The sequence below is a fragment of the Petaurus breviceps genome, unplaced genomic scaffold (assembly GCF_028583685.1).
Source record: "Petaurus breviceps papuanus isolate PSGF00001 unplaced genomic scaffold, PetGlider_PUasm1.0 138, whole genome shotgun sequence".
NCBI lineage: Eukaryota > Metazoa > Chordata > Mammalia > Diprotodontia > Petauridae > Petaurus > Petaurus breviceps.
Genome location: NW_027185694.1, coordinates 27,078,124 through 27,096,529, shown reverse-complemented (window position 1 = coordinate 27,096,529; position 18,406 = coordinate 27,078,124). Strand labels below are relative to the sequence as shown.

General features: G+C 45.2%; 2 protein-coding genes across 2 annotated transcripts in view; both read right to left on the bottom strand.

The window, feature by feature from the left end:
- Window positions 1–18,406, bottom strand: part of CACNA1H (calcium voltage-gated channel subunit alpha1 H) — a 158,646-nt gene that overhangs the window by 36,586 nt on the left and 103,654 nt on the right. Inside the window, exons 21-24 of the mRNA XM_069108763.1 lie at window positions 17,314–17,439; window positions 14,601–14,690; window positions 13,784–13,997; window positions 4,441–4,592 (exon numbers count right to left, since the gene is read on the bottom strand). Coding sequence (XP_068964864.1) covers window positions 4,441–4,592; window positions 13,784–13,997; window positions 14,601–14,690; window positions 17,314–17,439 — 582 coding nt within the window. The remainder of the gene's footprint in view (window positions 1–4,440; window positions 4,593–13,783; window positions 13,998–14,600; window positions 14,691–17,313; window positions 17,440–18,406) is intronic.
- UBE2I (ubiquitin conjugating enzyme E2 I) overlaps window positions 1–18,406 on the bottom strand; it is a 471,577-nt gene that overhangs the window by 441,045 nt on the left and 12,126 nt on the right. The window lies entirely within an intron of this gene.

The window sequence follows — 18,406 nt, the reverse complement described above, 5'->3', positions numbered from 1 at the left end:
AACTTTTTCTTTTCATAGGTAAGCTAAATCCATTTACATTCAAATTTATGATTATTGCATTTTCTCTCCATAATATATCCATTTTATAGTGCATTTAATGCTGTTCTCCTGTAACATCAATGAAATTTAAAGATCCTTTTGTATTGGAAAGCTAAGAGGTACTTAGCACCTAGTTCAAACTAAGCCTCTGTTAAAGAAACAGAAGGTATGAACTCCTGTTGCTGATGTAACAGGAAGGGGCTGAAAAGAAAGGAGAAATACTGTATATAAAGAAAAGCCCCAGAGAGGGAGAGTAAGAACTCCTTGGGATAATCTTTGTGGAGGCAGAAGCAGCTGCTGCCTCGGAGGCTGAAGAGGAAAGGCCCAGGATGGAGAGAATGATTTTGATTTTGGGAGCCTGAGTGTAGTGATTTTGATTCTGGGAACCAGCTGGAGCTTCTGCTGGGGAGTTACCAGCTTCTCCTGGGAGCTGCCAAAGACTGAGGAAGCATGACGGTGATGCTGGCACTTTGCATGAACCTGTTTGTGGCTTTGTGAAGCTATGACTTCCCGGTAACAGAGACTGTGAAGGATTTAAGGTGGACTGGACACTGTGAGCTTCAGCGTGGAATAGAAACAGCATAGAGAGGTGGACAAGGAACTGGGAGTTGTCTGCCTTTGAACCCAGGTGACAGTTTAGTGAATCCAGGTAGGAGCTGGGACCATGGAAGAGGCTCCAGGGAATCTGAGAGACTGCCCCGAGTCAAGCTGAAAGAAGACTTTAACTTGGATACTGTGTACTGACTGAGAAGATTGTAACTTCTTTGTGACTGAGGGGTGGATGGCCTGTGTAGTTTACACTACCCCTTAAAAGAGTGCTGAGTAGTGACTGATATTGTAACTTAGTGTGCCCCATGAATGTAGAACTTTGACTATTGTATTTTATGACCCTCAAGCCTCCTTAAGGATGATTGAATGATTGAGTTGATTGAATGATTGAATTACTAAGTGATTGATTAACTAAATGATTATACATTGTTCAAAACTGTGACCACTGTGATGAAAACCATGTGGCCATTTTCTGTGATAAGTTGTTGTGAATTCTGTATTTTGATTATCTGTGATAAATTGTAACATTGTGAATGCTGTACCTTGATTTATTGTGAATGTTTTGCTCTGATTTGTTATTGAATAAATAAAGTGTTGCTTATACTGTGTAATCTGAAACTTGAAAAGCTGTTCACAGTAGCCATCCTTTGGGAAGCTGCTCGTGCTTGGCTTTACATCTCCCCAAATCTCCTTTTTATAAGCAGACAGTGATAATTCTCCTAAATGACCTACCCAAATGATAGAATGACTACTGCTACTTTTATTGGGGAATGGACTCACTCGAATATGAAAGGAAACTTTTCTGTGCTAGTTAAACCTTGTACCAGAAATCTAGATAGAATATGGCTTGTTTTGTGAATAGTATATAAACACTAGCCCTGATGTGTTCATGCATGCGCTGTGCGTGCACACACACACACACACACACACACACACACACACACACACACACTGCTCTTCCATACCAAATACATCTCCCAGAATTCTGTTTTGATTGATTAAAAAAAGAACTCAAAAAAACCCTTTTCATCTACCTCCTCATTTGATACAGACCTCTGGTTTATTAATCACCTTTCCCCTACACTGTCCTTTACATTTTCTTTGGTTTGTTCTTCAACTGCGATATCAAAACACAACTACCAAAATGTGAATAGAACTTTGTCCTAAGGTACCCACCTCTGAGAGGCTTCATCTTATTATTCTAATGTGTTGAAATCTTTTCATATCTTTACTTTGCATTACGATGTATTAGTTTCATGCCATCATAAAATCTGGCAAACATACCACCTATGCCTTCATTGAGGTCATTGATAAGACTACTGCACAGTATAGAGCCAAAGTCAGACAAGGGAATACAAATCCTTACTACAACAAACACTGTCCCTGTGATCCTCTGCCAGCCTGTGCACCATGCTGCCCTTCTCTGGGTCTCCATTTTTTCATTTATAAAATAAGCAGTTTGGCCTAAGTGATCCATCTTTAAGACCTCTTTCCTCTCTTAAGCTGGTCCTCCCAAATCTTATTTTTCTAACCAGACAGTGGTAATTCTCCTAAGTGATTTACCCAAATGATAGTATGACTAACTAGTACTACTTTAATTAGCAACAGGACCTAATCCTTATGTGAAAGAAAATTTTTCTGTGCTAGCTAAGCCCTATGCCAGAAATCTCTGTTAGGCTTCTTGGAGCTTATGGCTATTTCCCCGACCATTAGATCAGGGGATTCTCAAACTCTTTTGATCATACACTTAATCAGTAACATATCTTTTAAAAATCATCCCAATACATGTATAAATTATATAAATGTGCCACTGCACTAATATACTTCTGTATGTTACAATATAAATTTGTACTGAAAAAGGTAAATTATAAAAAATATACAAAATTAGGAAGTATGAGATAAATATAAAATAAACAATATTTTAAAACAATTTTTGTTTTACTTTATTAATGGTACAACAGTCACTGGTGGTCTTGATCCCACTAGCAATAGGCACTGCTGCATTTCTAATCTGGGCCAGTTCAACCCTCTTTAGACAACCTGATGGCTCTCTGATCTTGAGGGAAGGGGTGTCACCATATCCATGCCAAACCTAGTGAGGACACCCAATCAGCTTTAGCCCTACTGTAGTCCAGAACTCCCAAGCTCAAGAGATTCATCAGCCTCAGCCTCCCTGGAGAGTGGGATTACTGGAGTGTGCCAGCTTTTAAAATTTTGTGAATGTTAGCTTAGTTAAGATTTAATAAAGTGATTTGCAAACCTACTTAACTGGGCACATATAGCCTGCAGTATGTTGCAACACACTGAAAATGGATGAAGAAATGAGTGAGTGTCCACCATTCACTTCTCCATGTCATGGATTTCTTCCATTGGGTTAGTTTAAATATCACCATGTGGGGCAAGAGACCATCTGACATACAGAGTGAGGGCATCAGTTCATATATTAGATATTCACAAAGCCTAATTTCTTATTTTTTAGGGTAAAAATAAATATAAATGGAAGTTCTAATATTTTCTTTCTCCCTCCCCCCACAACAGAACATCTTGTACACCTCACTTCAGAGACGAATTAAACAATGAGCAATAAATTTCGGAGATTAGTGATCACTACATCATAGTCACAGAACATCAGGGCTGGAGGGGAGCTTAGAATATTGAACCTAGAAGGTCTCTAGCACAGTTTCTTCTACATAGTAGATTCTAAATAAATGTTTGCTAATCAGAATTCATTTGAACAGGAACCTTAGGACAGAGATCACAGAGTCTGGACCTGGAAAGGACCTTAGAACAAGTAGCGCATGTAGAATGTCTGAACTGGAAGGAACCTTGGTAATCATTTAGTCCACCCCCTTTTTTTTCTTTTTGGAGGGGCAATTGGGGTTAAGTGAGTTGCCCAAGGTAACATGGCTGGTAAGTGTTAAGTCTCTGAGGCCGGATTTGAACTCAGGTCTTCCTGACTCCAGGGCTGGTGCTCTATTCACTGTGCCACCTGGCCGCCCCCATAGTCCACCCCTTTTATCTTAAAGAAGAGAAGACAGGCCTGAAGAGAAGACACTTATTTAAAGTTTCTCTAAAGGAGGAGAACTAGGGTTCAGGTCTCCTGACTCTCACTAGACCAGTTTGTTTTTGAACTGCACCAAGCTCTATGAGGGAGTAAATGAGCCACCAGGGGCTCTAGGCCTGAGAATAAACAAGGCCAACTGCCTGGAAATGAAAGGAGAAATAAAAGCCTTTTTACTCATGAGCCCCAAGCATGCTGATGGGACTCCTGTTTCTCTGAAGCAGAGAAGTAGGACCCTATCTCCCCTCTCTTTGTACTTCACTGGGCAGATCTGGGAGATCTTTGGTAGTCAGGATGGGAAGGGCTCCAGGGGACAGCTTGTGACTATGGGGATGAGATGCTATTGAACCAGACAGGTAGTTTATTACATTCTATGATTCTGTGTATATCCTAGACCTTCTTTCCACATATAACAAAACAGGTTCAGCTTCCATGACCACTCTGGCCTATAATGATCTCCTTTTTATGATGTCCTACAATCGGCACCACGTGCTGGTGCACTTACTATACTGGCCCATTCTTAATCCCCTTTGGGTCTGGTCTCCCCAGTCAGACCATGGCCTACCTAAGAACAGGGCCCAGGTCTGTCCCTCCTCAGGTTGGCCCTAGACTGTGGGTGGGCCAAGGACTACTCCTCATGTCCCCCAGCACAGCCAAACAGCAGGGGTCAGGGGAGGTTAGTAAAATCTGCTACAATGGGATGGAAATGGAAGCAATATTGGCAGGCAGCAGAGGCCCTCCAAGTCACCATTCTGTTGCTCTCAGCTCCTTGGTTAAGTCCTAATCCTTACCTTGGGCTGGTTATAGTGCTCCATAGACATGGTGATCACATTGATCCCGATGATGAAGGTAATGAACAGGTCCAAGTAATGGCTAGTGCACAGGCTGTGGATGGACCTCCGGGTGGGCGAGTAGTCAGCGTAGTATGGCCTGCGCTGGGCCTCTATAGAGAGAGAAGGGAATGCACAGGGGCTGGTGAGTGTGCTGGAGACCAGCCATGGAAGTGCAGGGATGGGGCACAGCCACTGACGTTTCCTTCCTGCCCTTTTCCCATGGCTCCCGATTGGGGAATCGGGGCCTCACATCTATCTTCCAGGAGGCAGATCGGGAACTCCTGAGTGTCCTGGACTGGATCACACTCCATGCAATGCTTGCCCAGCTCCCAGACTTCCTGTCCCAACTCTCAGAAGCACCCGATCTCTAAGCCCAGGAAGCTTTTGTAAAAGCATTTCCAGATAGAGAGACTAGAGGATCCTGATTCCTCTGAAGACAGCCTTTTTCCTGGGGATTTCTGAGCCGTCCGGGGCCCGGCCTGCATTGGAAAGTGCAGAAATATAAGGAAAAGGACCAGAGGAAAGAATCGAAGGGGCGAGTGTGGGCATGAAAGGACTGAAGAACCAAATGTTTCCACGGCTCTGACCTGCTTGGGGTAACACAGTAGGAAAATCATCTAAAACTTTGGCTATACCAGCTTCTAGGCTGAAGGAAGCATTTGGGTCAAATGTGTCTATCAATAGTGCCTTTGGAAATGACTGAGGGTTTTTTTTTTATTGTGTATTGTTATATGTCTTATTCAGTCATTCAGTCTTGTCTGACTCTTCATGAAGCCATTTGGAGTTTGCATGGCAAAGATACTGAAGTGTTTGCCATTTCCTTCTCCAGCTCATTTTACAAATGAGGAAACTGAGGCAAACAGGGTTAAGTAACTTGCCCAGGTCCACACAGCTAGTAAGTGTCTGAGGGTACATTTGAACTTGGGTCTTCCTGATTCCAGACCCAGAATTCTATCCACTGTGCCACCTAGCATATATAATATCCTTATATACTGAGTAACATCTACTGGGGCAACCAGTACTCTGCACAGCCAGCTTTGTTATGCAGGGCCTGTGTCTCCTATGTGGGAGATTATCCAGACCTGACAATTCTTTTCCTCCTTCCTATTCAGTGCTTTTCGCTCAAGAGGGAAGCTTGGTCCCAGCGGAAGAAGAAGTAAATTGGAGCCAGTCAAATGGTAAAAGTCAAGGTCAAATGGATGTTTGGATTTCATTGACCTCCTGTGCTCCTCTCATTAATATGGATAATTGAGATGGCTTCTTTGACCGACTACATCTGGTGTTTATAGGATGATGTGATCACCAATTTAGAATTGGAAGGGGCTTTAGAGACCACCACCCAGCTAGCAGGGTGGCTATGTGGCACAGTGGACAGAGTTCAGGGCCTGAAGTCAGGAAGACTCATCTTCCCGGGTTCAAATCTAGCCTCAGACACTTATTAGCTATGTGACCCTAGGCAAGTCACTTAACCCTGCTCATCTCAGTTTCCTCATATGTAAAATGAGCTGGAGAAGCAAATTGCAAACCACTCCAGTATTTTTGGCAAGAAAACCCCAAATGGGGTCACAAAGAGTCAGAAATGACTGAAAACGGCTGAAGAACAGCAACAATAATCCAGCTAGTAAGTGATAGAATTGTAACAGCTAAGACTTCAACATATGTATCCCCCTCATCTTACAGAAGAGTAAGTGGAAACCTTGCGTGGTTAAATGACTTCCTCAGGGTTACATAAGTAGTCCGACCTTTCGGGAACTCTGAGAAAATCCAGTGTTCTTTCTCCACTGTCTTACTCCATGTCATCTCTAGTTGGCTGGCTGTGCCCACAGAAGGGGCATGTGGGGACATTTGTGGCCAGTGCCTGCTGACACGACAGGTCAGAAGTGCAGTCCTAGCTCCAGCCCAGAACACCAGTTTTGATGATGACAAATGAGTCTTTAAAGTTGAGGATGAGGAAGTGGTTTATCATCTAGATGGCCTAGTAGATAGAGTGCTGGACTATATAAGTCAGGAAGACCTGAGTTTGAATCCTGCCTCAGATACTTACTAGCAAGTCACTTAGCTTCTTTTTGCCTCACTTACCTCATCTGTAGAATGGGGCCAATAGTGGCACCCACCTTATAGGGAAAGCACTTTGCAAATGTTAAAGCAGATTATAAATATCTTATCGTGAAATTCAGGGACAGATGGGGATCAGGTTGAATTATCGTGGTATTAAAGCAGATATTCTTAACTTGGGACCTATGGTAGATTTCAGGGGATCAGGAAATTTGGATGGGAAAAAATATTTAATATAATAAATTAATTTAATTTAACAAATAATTTAATATTAAAAATATTACATCTTTTCTAACTTCTAAATGAAACTGAACATTTTTTCAATTACCTATGTAGGCAGCAAAGCATTCTTCTGGGAAGGGAGGGGTCCATAGGCATCAGCAGACTGCTCAAAGGGGTCTCTGATATAAAAGGGTCAAGATCCCCTGTATTCGAAGTGAGGGATGGGATAGGATATAGGAGAGTTCTGTTGTCTTCTTGGCCATGGGTGGAGGAAAGGGAGAACTTTTTAAGTAGCTGAGTAACTCTATAACATAGAATGAGTACCTACAAACCAGTCATTCATTAAATATGTCTCTTTTCAGACTTAAGGTGAGCCTAGAATTGCAGAACTGGCAAAACCCAATAGTTTTAAGGCTTGTAAAGCATTTTACAAGCATTCCCACATTAAATGAGCACAATAGGGGCAGCTAGGTGGCGCAGTGAATAGAGCACTGGCCCTGGAGTCAGGAGGGCCTGAGTTCAAATTCGACCTCAGACAATTGACACAATTACTAGCCGTGTGACTTTGGGCAAGTCACTTAACCCCAACTGCCCTCCAAAAAGCAAAAAAAAAAAAAGTAATAATGAGCACAATAACCTGTAAGGGAGAGAAGATTTTTTTAAAATTCTCCATTTTATGGATAAGGAAACTGATGGTTAGTGAGGTCATGTGACTTGCCCAAGGTAACACAGCTAGTAAGAGTTTGATATAGTATCCTAAGTCCAACACTCTTTCCACCATACCATGCTTCCTTTCTGGGAAATGACTTGCCCAGAGTCACAAAGTCAGCAAGTGTGATAATTAAGCCTTGAATTCCAGGCGGTGTCACTCAAGGAGGTCTAGAAGGAGAGAAAACATCAGTGCAGCCTCCTGGGGCATGGCTGAGCCGGTCAGTGTATGGTAAAGAAACTACAATTTGGAAACCCCAAGAAAGTCAGAGGGAAATATTTGATGGCCACAAGGCATACCGTAGTCATACAGGGCATCACCACACACATGCAGCATGCACTGGTAGGGGCTGAGTGGATGGTGGGGAGCTTATGCAGAAGTTATGGTGGGAGAGGGGGAGTGGTGGTTTGGGGCCACGATTCGGGATTTCTGATCCATGCAACAGTCAATTGCTGTGGATAAAAAGCCAAGTGCCCATGTCCTTAATCCAAGGACATCTGGGACAGCAAAGGGATTTAGTGTAGGGGATATAGCAGAGAAGAAGAGCCCCGAGGCTCCACACTGGACCAATTCAAGAGCTCCCCATCAAGCATGGCCTCTAATGCTAAGATAGGCCCCTGGTACTCAATGCTGCAAGGGACTACACATGCTCCTTGGGACCCTGCTGAGCATGCTAAGGGGCCCCAGTAGCTGAGGAGAGGGTGGGATACAGGAGGTCCAAAGCTAGGAGAGCATTCTGGAGCACAGTAGGAGTGAATCCAGGGGAGCAGGCAGAGGGAAGCGATCAAGCATGTCCTCAGTGATGCTAGGAGGCCAAAAATGGAAGGCAGGGGCGGCCTCTTCTTGTCTCTGCCCCTGTACTTCAGTGTCAATATCACTACAAAACTCACTTCTCTGTCTTCATCCAGGCCTGAGGAGAATGGAAACTCCTCCCCAACACAAGGCCCAGCTCACAGTAGGTACTTCAAAAATGCCTGCTGATTGATGGAGCTCTCGGTGGCAGACAGGATCATGCCGAGGTGGATGGCTGGGGACAGGCCAGGGAGGAGAAGCTAGTGGACTCCTACCCTCCATCCTCCTTGGGTTTGCTATTTCCCTTCCACATTTTAATCCTTTTCTGACAGCCCTGGAGGGCGGCTCCCAGGGAGCCTCCCTTATTCAAAGGTTCCTTTCTCCTGCCTTACTTTTGGATGAAGAAGGGTCAGGGAAGCTCATGGCTTCCTCTCAGAAACACTGGCCCCTCTGGCCTAATAGCACCGACTGAGCTGCTCCGATATTTGCCTCTTCAGGAAATGTTAGAAAGCAAAGGAGGCAGAAAGGTAAGTGGCCTATGAGGCCTGGGAAATACCTGTATTAGGGAGGATGCCTGGAAAACAAGGGAAATGGTTTTTAGCTTTCAAAAGGGAAATGCAAATGTTCTAAAAATCTCTCTCTCTCTGTCAGCTGAGGGAATCTTTCTGCTCCCTTTCCATTCTCCAAAGCTTCCAGTGCCCATCTCTTCTTAGAAGCCTTCCTAGACTATCCTCACCCACATTAAGCTTTTGTTCCCTTGACTTCCCACAACACTGACAATCTCTATCACACATTTGATACTTACTGTATACTGTCCTAGATTATCTTCTAAACCACCACTCTCCCCCTCTCCCCCTCAACTGAGATCTTGTCAAGGCCATGCTATGGATCTATTCCCACTCAGTCCTCTTCTCTTCCCTCCAACCCCTGTCTGTGAAATCTCTGAGGACAAGGCCTTGATCTTCCCTTCTTTCTCTTCCCCTCCCTAGATGCAATACTCTGGGTGGGTCCTTTACTTCTCTCCCTTTCTCAGGCTGAGAGCTTTCTTAGAGCAGGGCATGGTACCCTGTGGTTTCCCTTGAAGGATGAGCTTCTGGAGAATGGTCTTGGAGCTCCTTCTTCAGAACCAGCATGTCATCGGAAGTTGCAGCCGCTCTGCTTGTGCCCCTTTGCCCTTCCCAGCTCACTCTGGTCTGCCCCACCTACACACCCACTGCCTTGCCTACTTGAGGATGACCATACCCTAGGGCCCAACTAGACAGTGCATACAATATGCCTTGGCCCCATGCAGACACCCTCTGCCCCCCCCCACTTTCAATCTCCCCTTTACTTATTGTCTTCCCCCATTAGAATGTAAGTTCTTTGAGAGTGGAGACCTTGTTTTCTCACTTTTATATCCTCAGAGCTTAGCAAACATCTTGGAACACAGCAAGTCTTAATAATGCTTTATCTGTCGATCTAATTATTGGGTCCATCTTGGGAGCTCCCTGAATGGAAGGAGGCACCTTCTCTGCCTCCCCAGACAGAGCTCCCTGGGGGCAGCACCCTAGGCCTCCCCCTTCACTTGTCTCCATGATGGCATAATCTCTGAGCTGACAAAGGGCTGGACATATGAGTGAGATTGAATGGAGACTTTTTTTTTTGAGTGAAGACTTATTTATTGATTAACTCTGAGACATGTCAGGGGTGAGTACTCAGACACAGATTCTCAGAATTGGAGGGTGCATCAGAGACCAGAGTCTAGCCATCTGAGGGTGGGGAACCTGTAGCCTTGAGGTCACATGTGGCCCTCTAGATCCTCAAGTGCAGCCCTTTGACTGAATCCAAACTTCACAGAACAAATCTCCTTAATAAAAGAATTTGTTCTGTAAAACTTGGACTAAGTTGAAAGGCCGCACCCAAGGTGAAAGGCTATCACATCTGGCTTTGAGGCCGCAGGTTCCTCACCACTGGCTCTAGTCCAGTGGAGTCCTCTCTACAACAAGAGATCATTTAACTTCTGCTTAAACACTTCCAGTGACAGGGAGCTCACTACCTCATGAGGCATCCCATTCTACTTTAGGATAGTTCTAAAGATGAGAAAGATTTGTCTTTTTATCTGTGATTCCATCTATGTAGGGAGCTGCTGGTGAAGAACTTCTACTGGCTTTACATCTTCTTGGCAACTTATTGTCTTAAAGACTTGCCTGGGGGCACTGAGTTAAGTTCCTTGCCCATAGTCACAAAGCCAACCTATGTCAGATGTGGGATTTGAACTGAGGTCCTCCTGATTCCAAGTCAATCCTTTGTCTACTGAATCACACTGCCTCTAAGTTTTTCTTTATTTTAAGCCAAATTTTGCTTTCTTCAACTTCCAATGTAATTCTACCTTTTGGCTCTGAGCAGGACAAGTTTACTGTGTCAGCCCTCCAAATACTTTATGACAGTTAGCATGTCTTCCCCCTACCCTCCCATTTCTTCTCATCTCTAGGCTAAATGTGCCCAGGTCTTTCAGCCCATCTCCTCTTATGACATGATCTGCATCTTCACGTTTCTCTGTCTACCGTCCTCTGGATGCCCTTCCTGCTGTCGATGTCTTTCCTAACCTTTGGCCTCTAGAACTGAGCTTCAGATATAGTCTGACCAGGACAATGAATGCTCCTCTTTCTCATTCTGGACACTGGGCCCTTCGATGTATCCCAAGACAGAGGTCATCTTTTTGGCCGCCTCTTCATGCTATTGACTCATATTAAGCTTGTAATCCATTAAAACTTCCAGTTCTTTTCTTCATGGTCTAGCCAGACTACTTCCACTCTGTATTTGAGTAACTAAATTTTTGATTGCAAATGGAGGACTTTAAAATTACCCCTGTTACATTCATTTTATTGGAGTCATTCTGTTCTAGGCTGTCAAAAATCTTTCTCAGTCCTGTTCCCCCCATACAATATGTTGGCCATCTCACCCAGCTTTGTGTTACATGCAGAGCTAACAACCCTGTTGTCTGTGTCATTATTAAGATTCAGAGCAGAACAGGGCCAGAGTTTCAGGGAACAGAATCTACTTTTGTTTCAGCCTAGAGTTTCCCACCTGGCCTCTTTATATGTTTGGGCAGGTAGGGATTTTCTTAGGAAGCCTTTAAGGAAGTTCTCTTTTATTCCATCCTGGAGTGGACATTGTTCTGCACAATTTAGCTGGTACTTCTCATCAATGAGTGAGGTTTTATTTACTTAAAGACACAAGGAATCAATCTGGACAATAGATAGACCCATAATGCTGGAACTTACTAATGTGGTTCCTTGCTATAGCCAATAGCCAAGCTGTCTCTAGTCTAAATCATACTAGGTAGGAAATGCTTCTGTCTTCAGGCCTCTGCCTGCATATATGTCTTACTCCTCTGTTTTTTTCCCATGCAGAGCTATACCCTTCATTACCAGCTCCGTCTTGTTCACATCTTCGTTTTCATGCCTAGATAATAAAGCTGATAAAGCAAAGGTAACACCAACAACTATCTTCTCTTTCTCCTCTGAAATAAAAGGACTTTGATTCTTGTGACTTCTTCCTCCCTTCTAGAGAAGGTGCTAATAAATTAATAGGAGCAAGAGAGGAGAAGGAACATCATAGAGCTAAAAGGGAGCTCAGAGATCATCCATTCCAGGCCTCTCATTTTATAGAGGAGTAAATCGGGTCTAGGGATGTAGGGTGATTTGCCCAACATCACAGAGAATAGGGAACAGGGCAGAATTCTGATCCAGATTTTCAATTTTCAACCAAGTTCTTTCCCAACTCTGCCACACTGAAACAGGAGAAGGAAAGTAGGAAGACGGGATGATGACAACAAGGATGAAAAGAAATGAGGGGAGGGGGGGCGGCCAGATGGCACAGCGAGTGAGAGCACAGGCCCCAATGTCGGGATGACCTGGGGGATTGAATCCCGGGCTCAGACACTTAGCACCCACCCAGAAACACCTGGCCGTGTAACTTTGAGCAAGTTACTTAACCCCAACTGCTTTAAAAAAAAAAAGAAATGAGGGGAGGAAGAAGAAATAAAGGAAGAGGGGAGGAAGGAGAGCAAAAGGAGAAGAGGAGAGAAATAGAAAAGAGAACAGGAGGAAGAGGATCCTAGAACAGGAAGAGGCCATCTTTTTCAACCCCCTCATTTTAAAGATAAAGAAACTGAGGCCCAGGGAGGTTAATTGTCTTGTCCAAGGTCATACAAGTAGTGAGGAAGGGGAAGAAGAGAAAGGGAAGAAGATGAGGAAGAGGAGGAGGAATAGAGTAGTTGGAGCAGAAAGAAAAGGAGCAGAGCAAGAAAAATAAAAGGATCAGGGAAAAGACTAGGAAGAGGAGGAAAATTAGCAAGGAAAGAAAAGGACAAAGAAGAAAAAGATGAACGTATGTCTGGGGGTAACTTGAAATTGCTTTCTGTGAGAATCACTTGAAAGAAAGGAGGATGTTTAGCACAGAGAAGAAAAGACTGAGAAAGTCCACAATCACTTTCTTTGGATGGATAAAGGGTCCCAGAAGGCAGAACTAGTAGTAACAGGCAGAAGTTATAAGGAAGCAAGTTCTGGCTCAATATAATGAATATAACTAGAGCTATTCCCCCAATGTGAGATCGGAGGTCTCTGACACTAGAAGGTGGTGGGTTAGAAAGGATTCTGACACTGGGTGGTAGGTTTGACTGGCTGATCTCTGAGGTCTCCTTCAGGTCCAATGATTATTTATATGAAGTCCATGGAGGAATCCTACTCTTCAGGCATGGGAACCCCTCCATCCACTCCTCTCTTCTTTGCCCCATGACTGTCCTGGGCACTGCCGGTCAGAGGACCAGTATCTCTTCTAATGGCTGCTCTGTGGACAGCCATATCTCGAAACGTACCCCTTACCCACCCCAGGGTATTGGGGGCATGCAGGATCATGCACTGACACTCAGAACCTGAAACACATCGCAACTGGTTGGGAGAAGGAAGAAAGCAAACACGACGAAACTGGAAACGAGAGAGAGAAAACGCAGGCCACTCTAAGTCCCAGGGCACAGAGGTCCCCCTGGTTATCCTCCAGGGAGGGAGGGAATCCTGATGCCTTCAGAGGCCGACCTGGTCCCATCTTAGGCTTTGAGGGTCAAATACCATATGCATTTGCTAGCATACAAGACACCCCCTTTTCCACGTCCACAAGCTGACTCAGAGACCCTAAGCACCTTATGCGCGGGACCCCCATCAGGTTCGATGAGGATAGCGCAGGCTTGGATAAAAAAACAAAACAAAACAAAAACAGCCAATCCAGGCTTTCCAACTGTGGGTGTGGTAGGTATGCCACACCTGAAAACAGGGCTTGTGGGGGGTGGGGGAATCATCCGGGAGGCTGTCCTACAGGCCACATGTGGACGTGGCTGCAGTCTCTGCAAGGCTCGTCCAGGGAATGATCGAGTGGCCTGTGACTTAGAGCCCTACCTCCCCCAAGTCCACAAACCAAGACAAGGCGTTTTTTTTTCTCAACAGGCAGGGCTCAGAATGAGTCTACTTGGTACCGCAATCTACCGACCGGACACGTATATCGCCTTACTCCTACGTTTCTTCTCCAGCCGGCGGAGCCTCTTCTCTTCGCGCCGCCGCGCCTCCTCCGCCTCCTGGTGCTGCCGGCACTTGTGGAAGTTCTCCACCACCACGCCCACAAACATATTCAGGACAAAGAAGCTGACGATGAGCAGGAAGGAGATGAAGTACAGCAACATCCAGGGGTTGTGGTTCTGGACGGGCTGATGGCCCGCGGGGGGCCGGGAGGGGAAGGAAGGGAAAGGCCCAGCGGGTCACGGTCTGAGCCAGGCACGGCCTCCCCCGGCCGCACCAGGACCGCGTTCCTGCCCCGCCCGCGCCTGCCAGCGGTGCTGCCTCAAATCCCCCACCCAGCCCCCCTTCTGTTTTCTTCCCTAGGGCCTTGGCTCTGAGCTTGCTAAAGGGCGATGGCTAAAAGTGGCTTAGAGAATGACCTTGGCTGGGGGGGGGGGGGGGGGCACTCAAAGGAAGGAAACTGGAATTTCAGATAACCACGGGGAGAGATTTTGGCGCTGGGGACCTTCCTAAGTCCTGTATGCGCTGTGTAGGTGTTTACCTAGGGGAGGTTGGCCCCACTGCCTGGATGGCAGCAATGACTGTCTCCAGATGTGAGTGTGTGTGTGTCAGGATTTCATTGGCACATTTCTGGTTTGAAAGCCCTAAGTCTGGCAGAAAAGGGGGAGGTGGGACATTTGGATGGTGGTGGTGGCGGCAATAAGAGTGAGGAAGACCTTACTGTTCTAAAAATGCACAGGGATTCATGCTTTCCCATGGGAAAATGCTGCCATCTTTGAACCCCTAGGTACCTGTTGGTTGATGCCCACGGCATCCAGGCCGTCATACATGATGTTCACCCAGCCATCTTTGGACGAGAGCACAAAAAGGGACATAAGAGCCTGGCCCAGGAAAGACAGGGAGAAGTGGAGTCATGACCTGTGGATGACCAGTTCTGCAACCAACTGCCCCTGGCACCTCCCACTCTTATTCACTAACTCAGAGGAGGAGAGGTAGGGATAACTGCAAGAATTCCAGCCTTTTGTGCTTCATCAGGCCTTGAAGCTCCAACAGTTTATAAAAAGAGATCATAGATAGGAAAGAACCTTGCTAAAGCTAAAAAAACAAACACATCCCTGGGGTAGGAGTCAGGATTCTTGGTTTTTATTATTCTAGCTCTCCCACCCACTCACAGTGCAATTTTGAGTACGTTGCTTACCCTTGCTGGGCCTCAGTTTACCCCTTTGTAAAATGGAAGCATTGTGTGGGATGATCTCCATGTCTCCCCTTGGCAATGATAGTCATTTTGCTAGCCCTATGACTCTTGTATGTCCTTTGGACAGTTTGTGAACTTGCCCTTGCTTAAAACTTAGGATCTTCCATGTTTGTAAAGGGAAAGGGAGGCAGGGATATCAGAACTGGATGGTGTCATTGTCAGGGAGAAGACAATTAGGGGGCCTAGAGTGTGAGTGAAACCTTTAGCAGGGGGCAATTTTAATTTAATTTAATTTCACTACATATTTATTAATGGATCATAGCAGCAGATCATGGCTTTGGAGCTGGAAGGGACTTCAGAAGTCATCTCAGCTCAAACCCTTCATTTTCCAGATAAGGGAACAGAGGCCTAGGGGAGAGAACTGTCTGGCCAGGGTCACGTAGGGAGAGGTAAGTGCTGGAGCTGGGATTCAAAGGGAGGTCTTTTGACTCCAAATCTAGCACTCTAGGGATTACAGGCTCCCAGATTCCAGAAGGGATGTTAGAAATTCTCTAATCTAACTCCCTGGCTTCCTTCATGAGGAAATTGATAGGTATTAAATGGCAGTGTTAGGATTTAAACTCAGGTCCTTGGAGTCCAAATATCAGCATGCCTTCCACTGTTTCTCAGAAAGTGCCTCTTCGAGGGGTGGCTAGGTGGTGCAGTGAATAGAACACCGGCCCTGGAGTCAGGAGGACCTGAGTTCAAATCCGGCCTCAGACACTCGACACACTTACTAGCCATGTGACCTTGGGCAAGTCACTTAACCCCAATTGCCCTCCAAAAAAAGAAAGTGCTTCTATGTAAGCTCTATGCTGAACACTGGGGAGAGCCTGACAGAGAGGACATAAGACCCTTCTCTAAAATAGTTTACATTCAATGGGAGGAAGAAAACATGCAGAAATGATGATGTAATGATAGCACAGAGATGAATGAAACTAGTCAAGGAGAGGTCTAGGCAGAGTGCTAGGAGGAATGTGAAGAGGAATTTTCATCATTTCAATGAGGGTCAAGAGAGTTTGAAAAAGTGAGAACCTAAATCAGGTCTTGAAGGAAAGGGAAGGGCATCTACAAATGGAGATTGTTATTGTGGTGGGGGTGGAGAGAATACATTTGGAGCATAGCCTGAGCAAAGATATGGAGGTGGGAGAGTGCAGTGCTGGGAGAGGCTAGAAAATAGGACAATAGATGGCTGCAGGACAACGGTGCTGGGCCCAGATATGGTTTAGTGATCTGGCAGGTTCTAGCAATGTAGTTCTATAAATACAGCTGGGATCTCAATCAGGCTCGGTCCTTTCATCAGTCTGATAATCCAGCAAGCATTTATTTATTTTTTGCCTTTTGGAGGGCAATTGGGGTTAAGTAACTTGCCCAAGGTTACATGACTAGTTATTTTTTGGGTGGGTGTTAAGTGTCTGAGGCCGGAACTGAATTCAGGTCCTCCCAACTCTGGGGCCGGTGCTCTTACTCACTGCGCCACCTAGCCGCCCCTCAGCAAGCATTTATTAAGCACTTACAGTGTACCAGGCACTCTGCTAAGTGCTGGGGATACAATTAATTAAAAGAAAGACAGTCCCTGCCCTCAGTGAGTTTATAATCTAAAGCCTTACATGGCCAACAATGGCTTCTCGGGAGTCTGGCTCAACCTTAGGTATGTTTGATGGTGTTGTAGCCCCAGTTTCTTTCCAACCTTATAGACTAGAATTTGTCTGTCATTTCTACTACCACTGCTGGTGACAGTTAAGTAGCACTTGAAAAATGCTATATAATCCATATATTACACAGATGATCCCATTTGGTGATCATAACAATCCTATGAGGTGGTGATATTATTATCCCCATTTTACAGATAAGGATATGGAGCCTGAAAGAGATTAAGTGACTTGCCCTGGGTTATGGCAGACACTATGTGTCGAAGGAAGGATTCGAACTTAGGTCTTCTTGACTCCAAGTCCAAAATTCAACCTATCTGCTAAACCATTTAGCTGTTGCTGAGTCAACTGTGTCCAACCTGTGCTCCCTAGAAGGACTAAGAAATAAGAAACCATCTGGGTCTAAGGACCTGTTCAGTGCCCAGATCCCTTTTTCATTTGGCTCTGGCCTTGGCAGAAAATTTTCCTTGGGGGTCCTGCTTGGGGGAGGGGGGAGCCAGACACAGATGGAACAGAAAGGATGGTCTGGACACAGTGTGAGCCATCAGGGACACCTGATTCCCACCTATCATCTGGGGACTTGGCCTTGGCCCCAGGTGGGCCTCAGGTGGCGCTCACCTGACCCAGGTTATCGAAGTTGTACTTGCGCCGGATCCAGCGGTAATGGGCTGCACAGCAGTCATCTTTGGTAGTGATGTTCCGAGTGTCTGGCCCATCGCAGTAATAAAACTTACCCTTGAAGAGCTGGAATGAATGAACAATAGCTCATCTCAGCCAACGTTCATGAATAACAAACACTCACAAAAGGCCTAATATACATTGGGTGCTGGGGATCTGAAGATGGAGAGGACAGAGATCTTATTCTCAAGGGAGCTTACAATACAAGTGGAGGAGGAGAGGGACGTGTTTACAGATACCTATGCTACCAGGATGAGTGAAATGTGTGCAAAAGGGAAGGTGCAAGAAAAGTGCTAAGGTAAATTGTGTTTTGGAGGTGGGGTGGTCAGGGAAGGCTTCACCCCGAGGAGTCAGGGCCAGGGGCGGGGAACCTGTGGCCTCCAGGCCTTGAAGGAAAGAAGGGATTCAAAAACAGTTGGGGTAGGGAGAGGAATTTCTTTCAAGGACAGGGAGTGGAAGGCAGGAAGAGCTCCTAGGCCTGAATTTTCTCACCCATCAAATGGGAATTCATGATATTGAACCTAATTTTTTCCTCCAGAAATAGAATCATGGAATGCTAGATCTGGGAGGGGGCCTTAGAGACATCTAGTTCAGGAGTTCTTAACCTTTTTTAATGTCATGGACCCCTTTGACAATCTGATGAAGCATATGAACCCCGAACAATGTTTTTAGATCCATAAATTAAAATACATGGGAATACAAATGAAACAAAGTTATATTGAAATAAAGATGCCCCTCCTACCCTATTCAAGTTCAGAAGCCCCTGAATTCTAACCACAGACCAGGTTAGGAATTCCCTTTCTAATCCACCTTCCTCAGGATCCTGGATCTAAGGACAGAAGGGACCTTTGAGCACATGTAGCTCAGCCTCCTCATTTTATAAATAATGAAACTCAGGGCCCAAGGGAAATTGAATGACCTTTTTTTCTTTATTTTTCAATAACATTTTATTTTTCCCCAGTTACAAGTAAAGACAGTTTTTCACATTCTTTTTTTTTGATAATTGAAAAAAATTTAATTAAAACCAAAACAA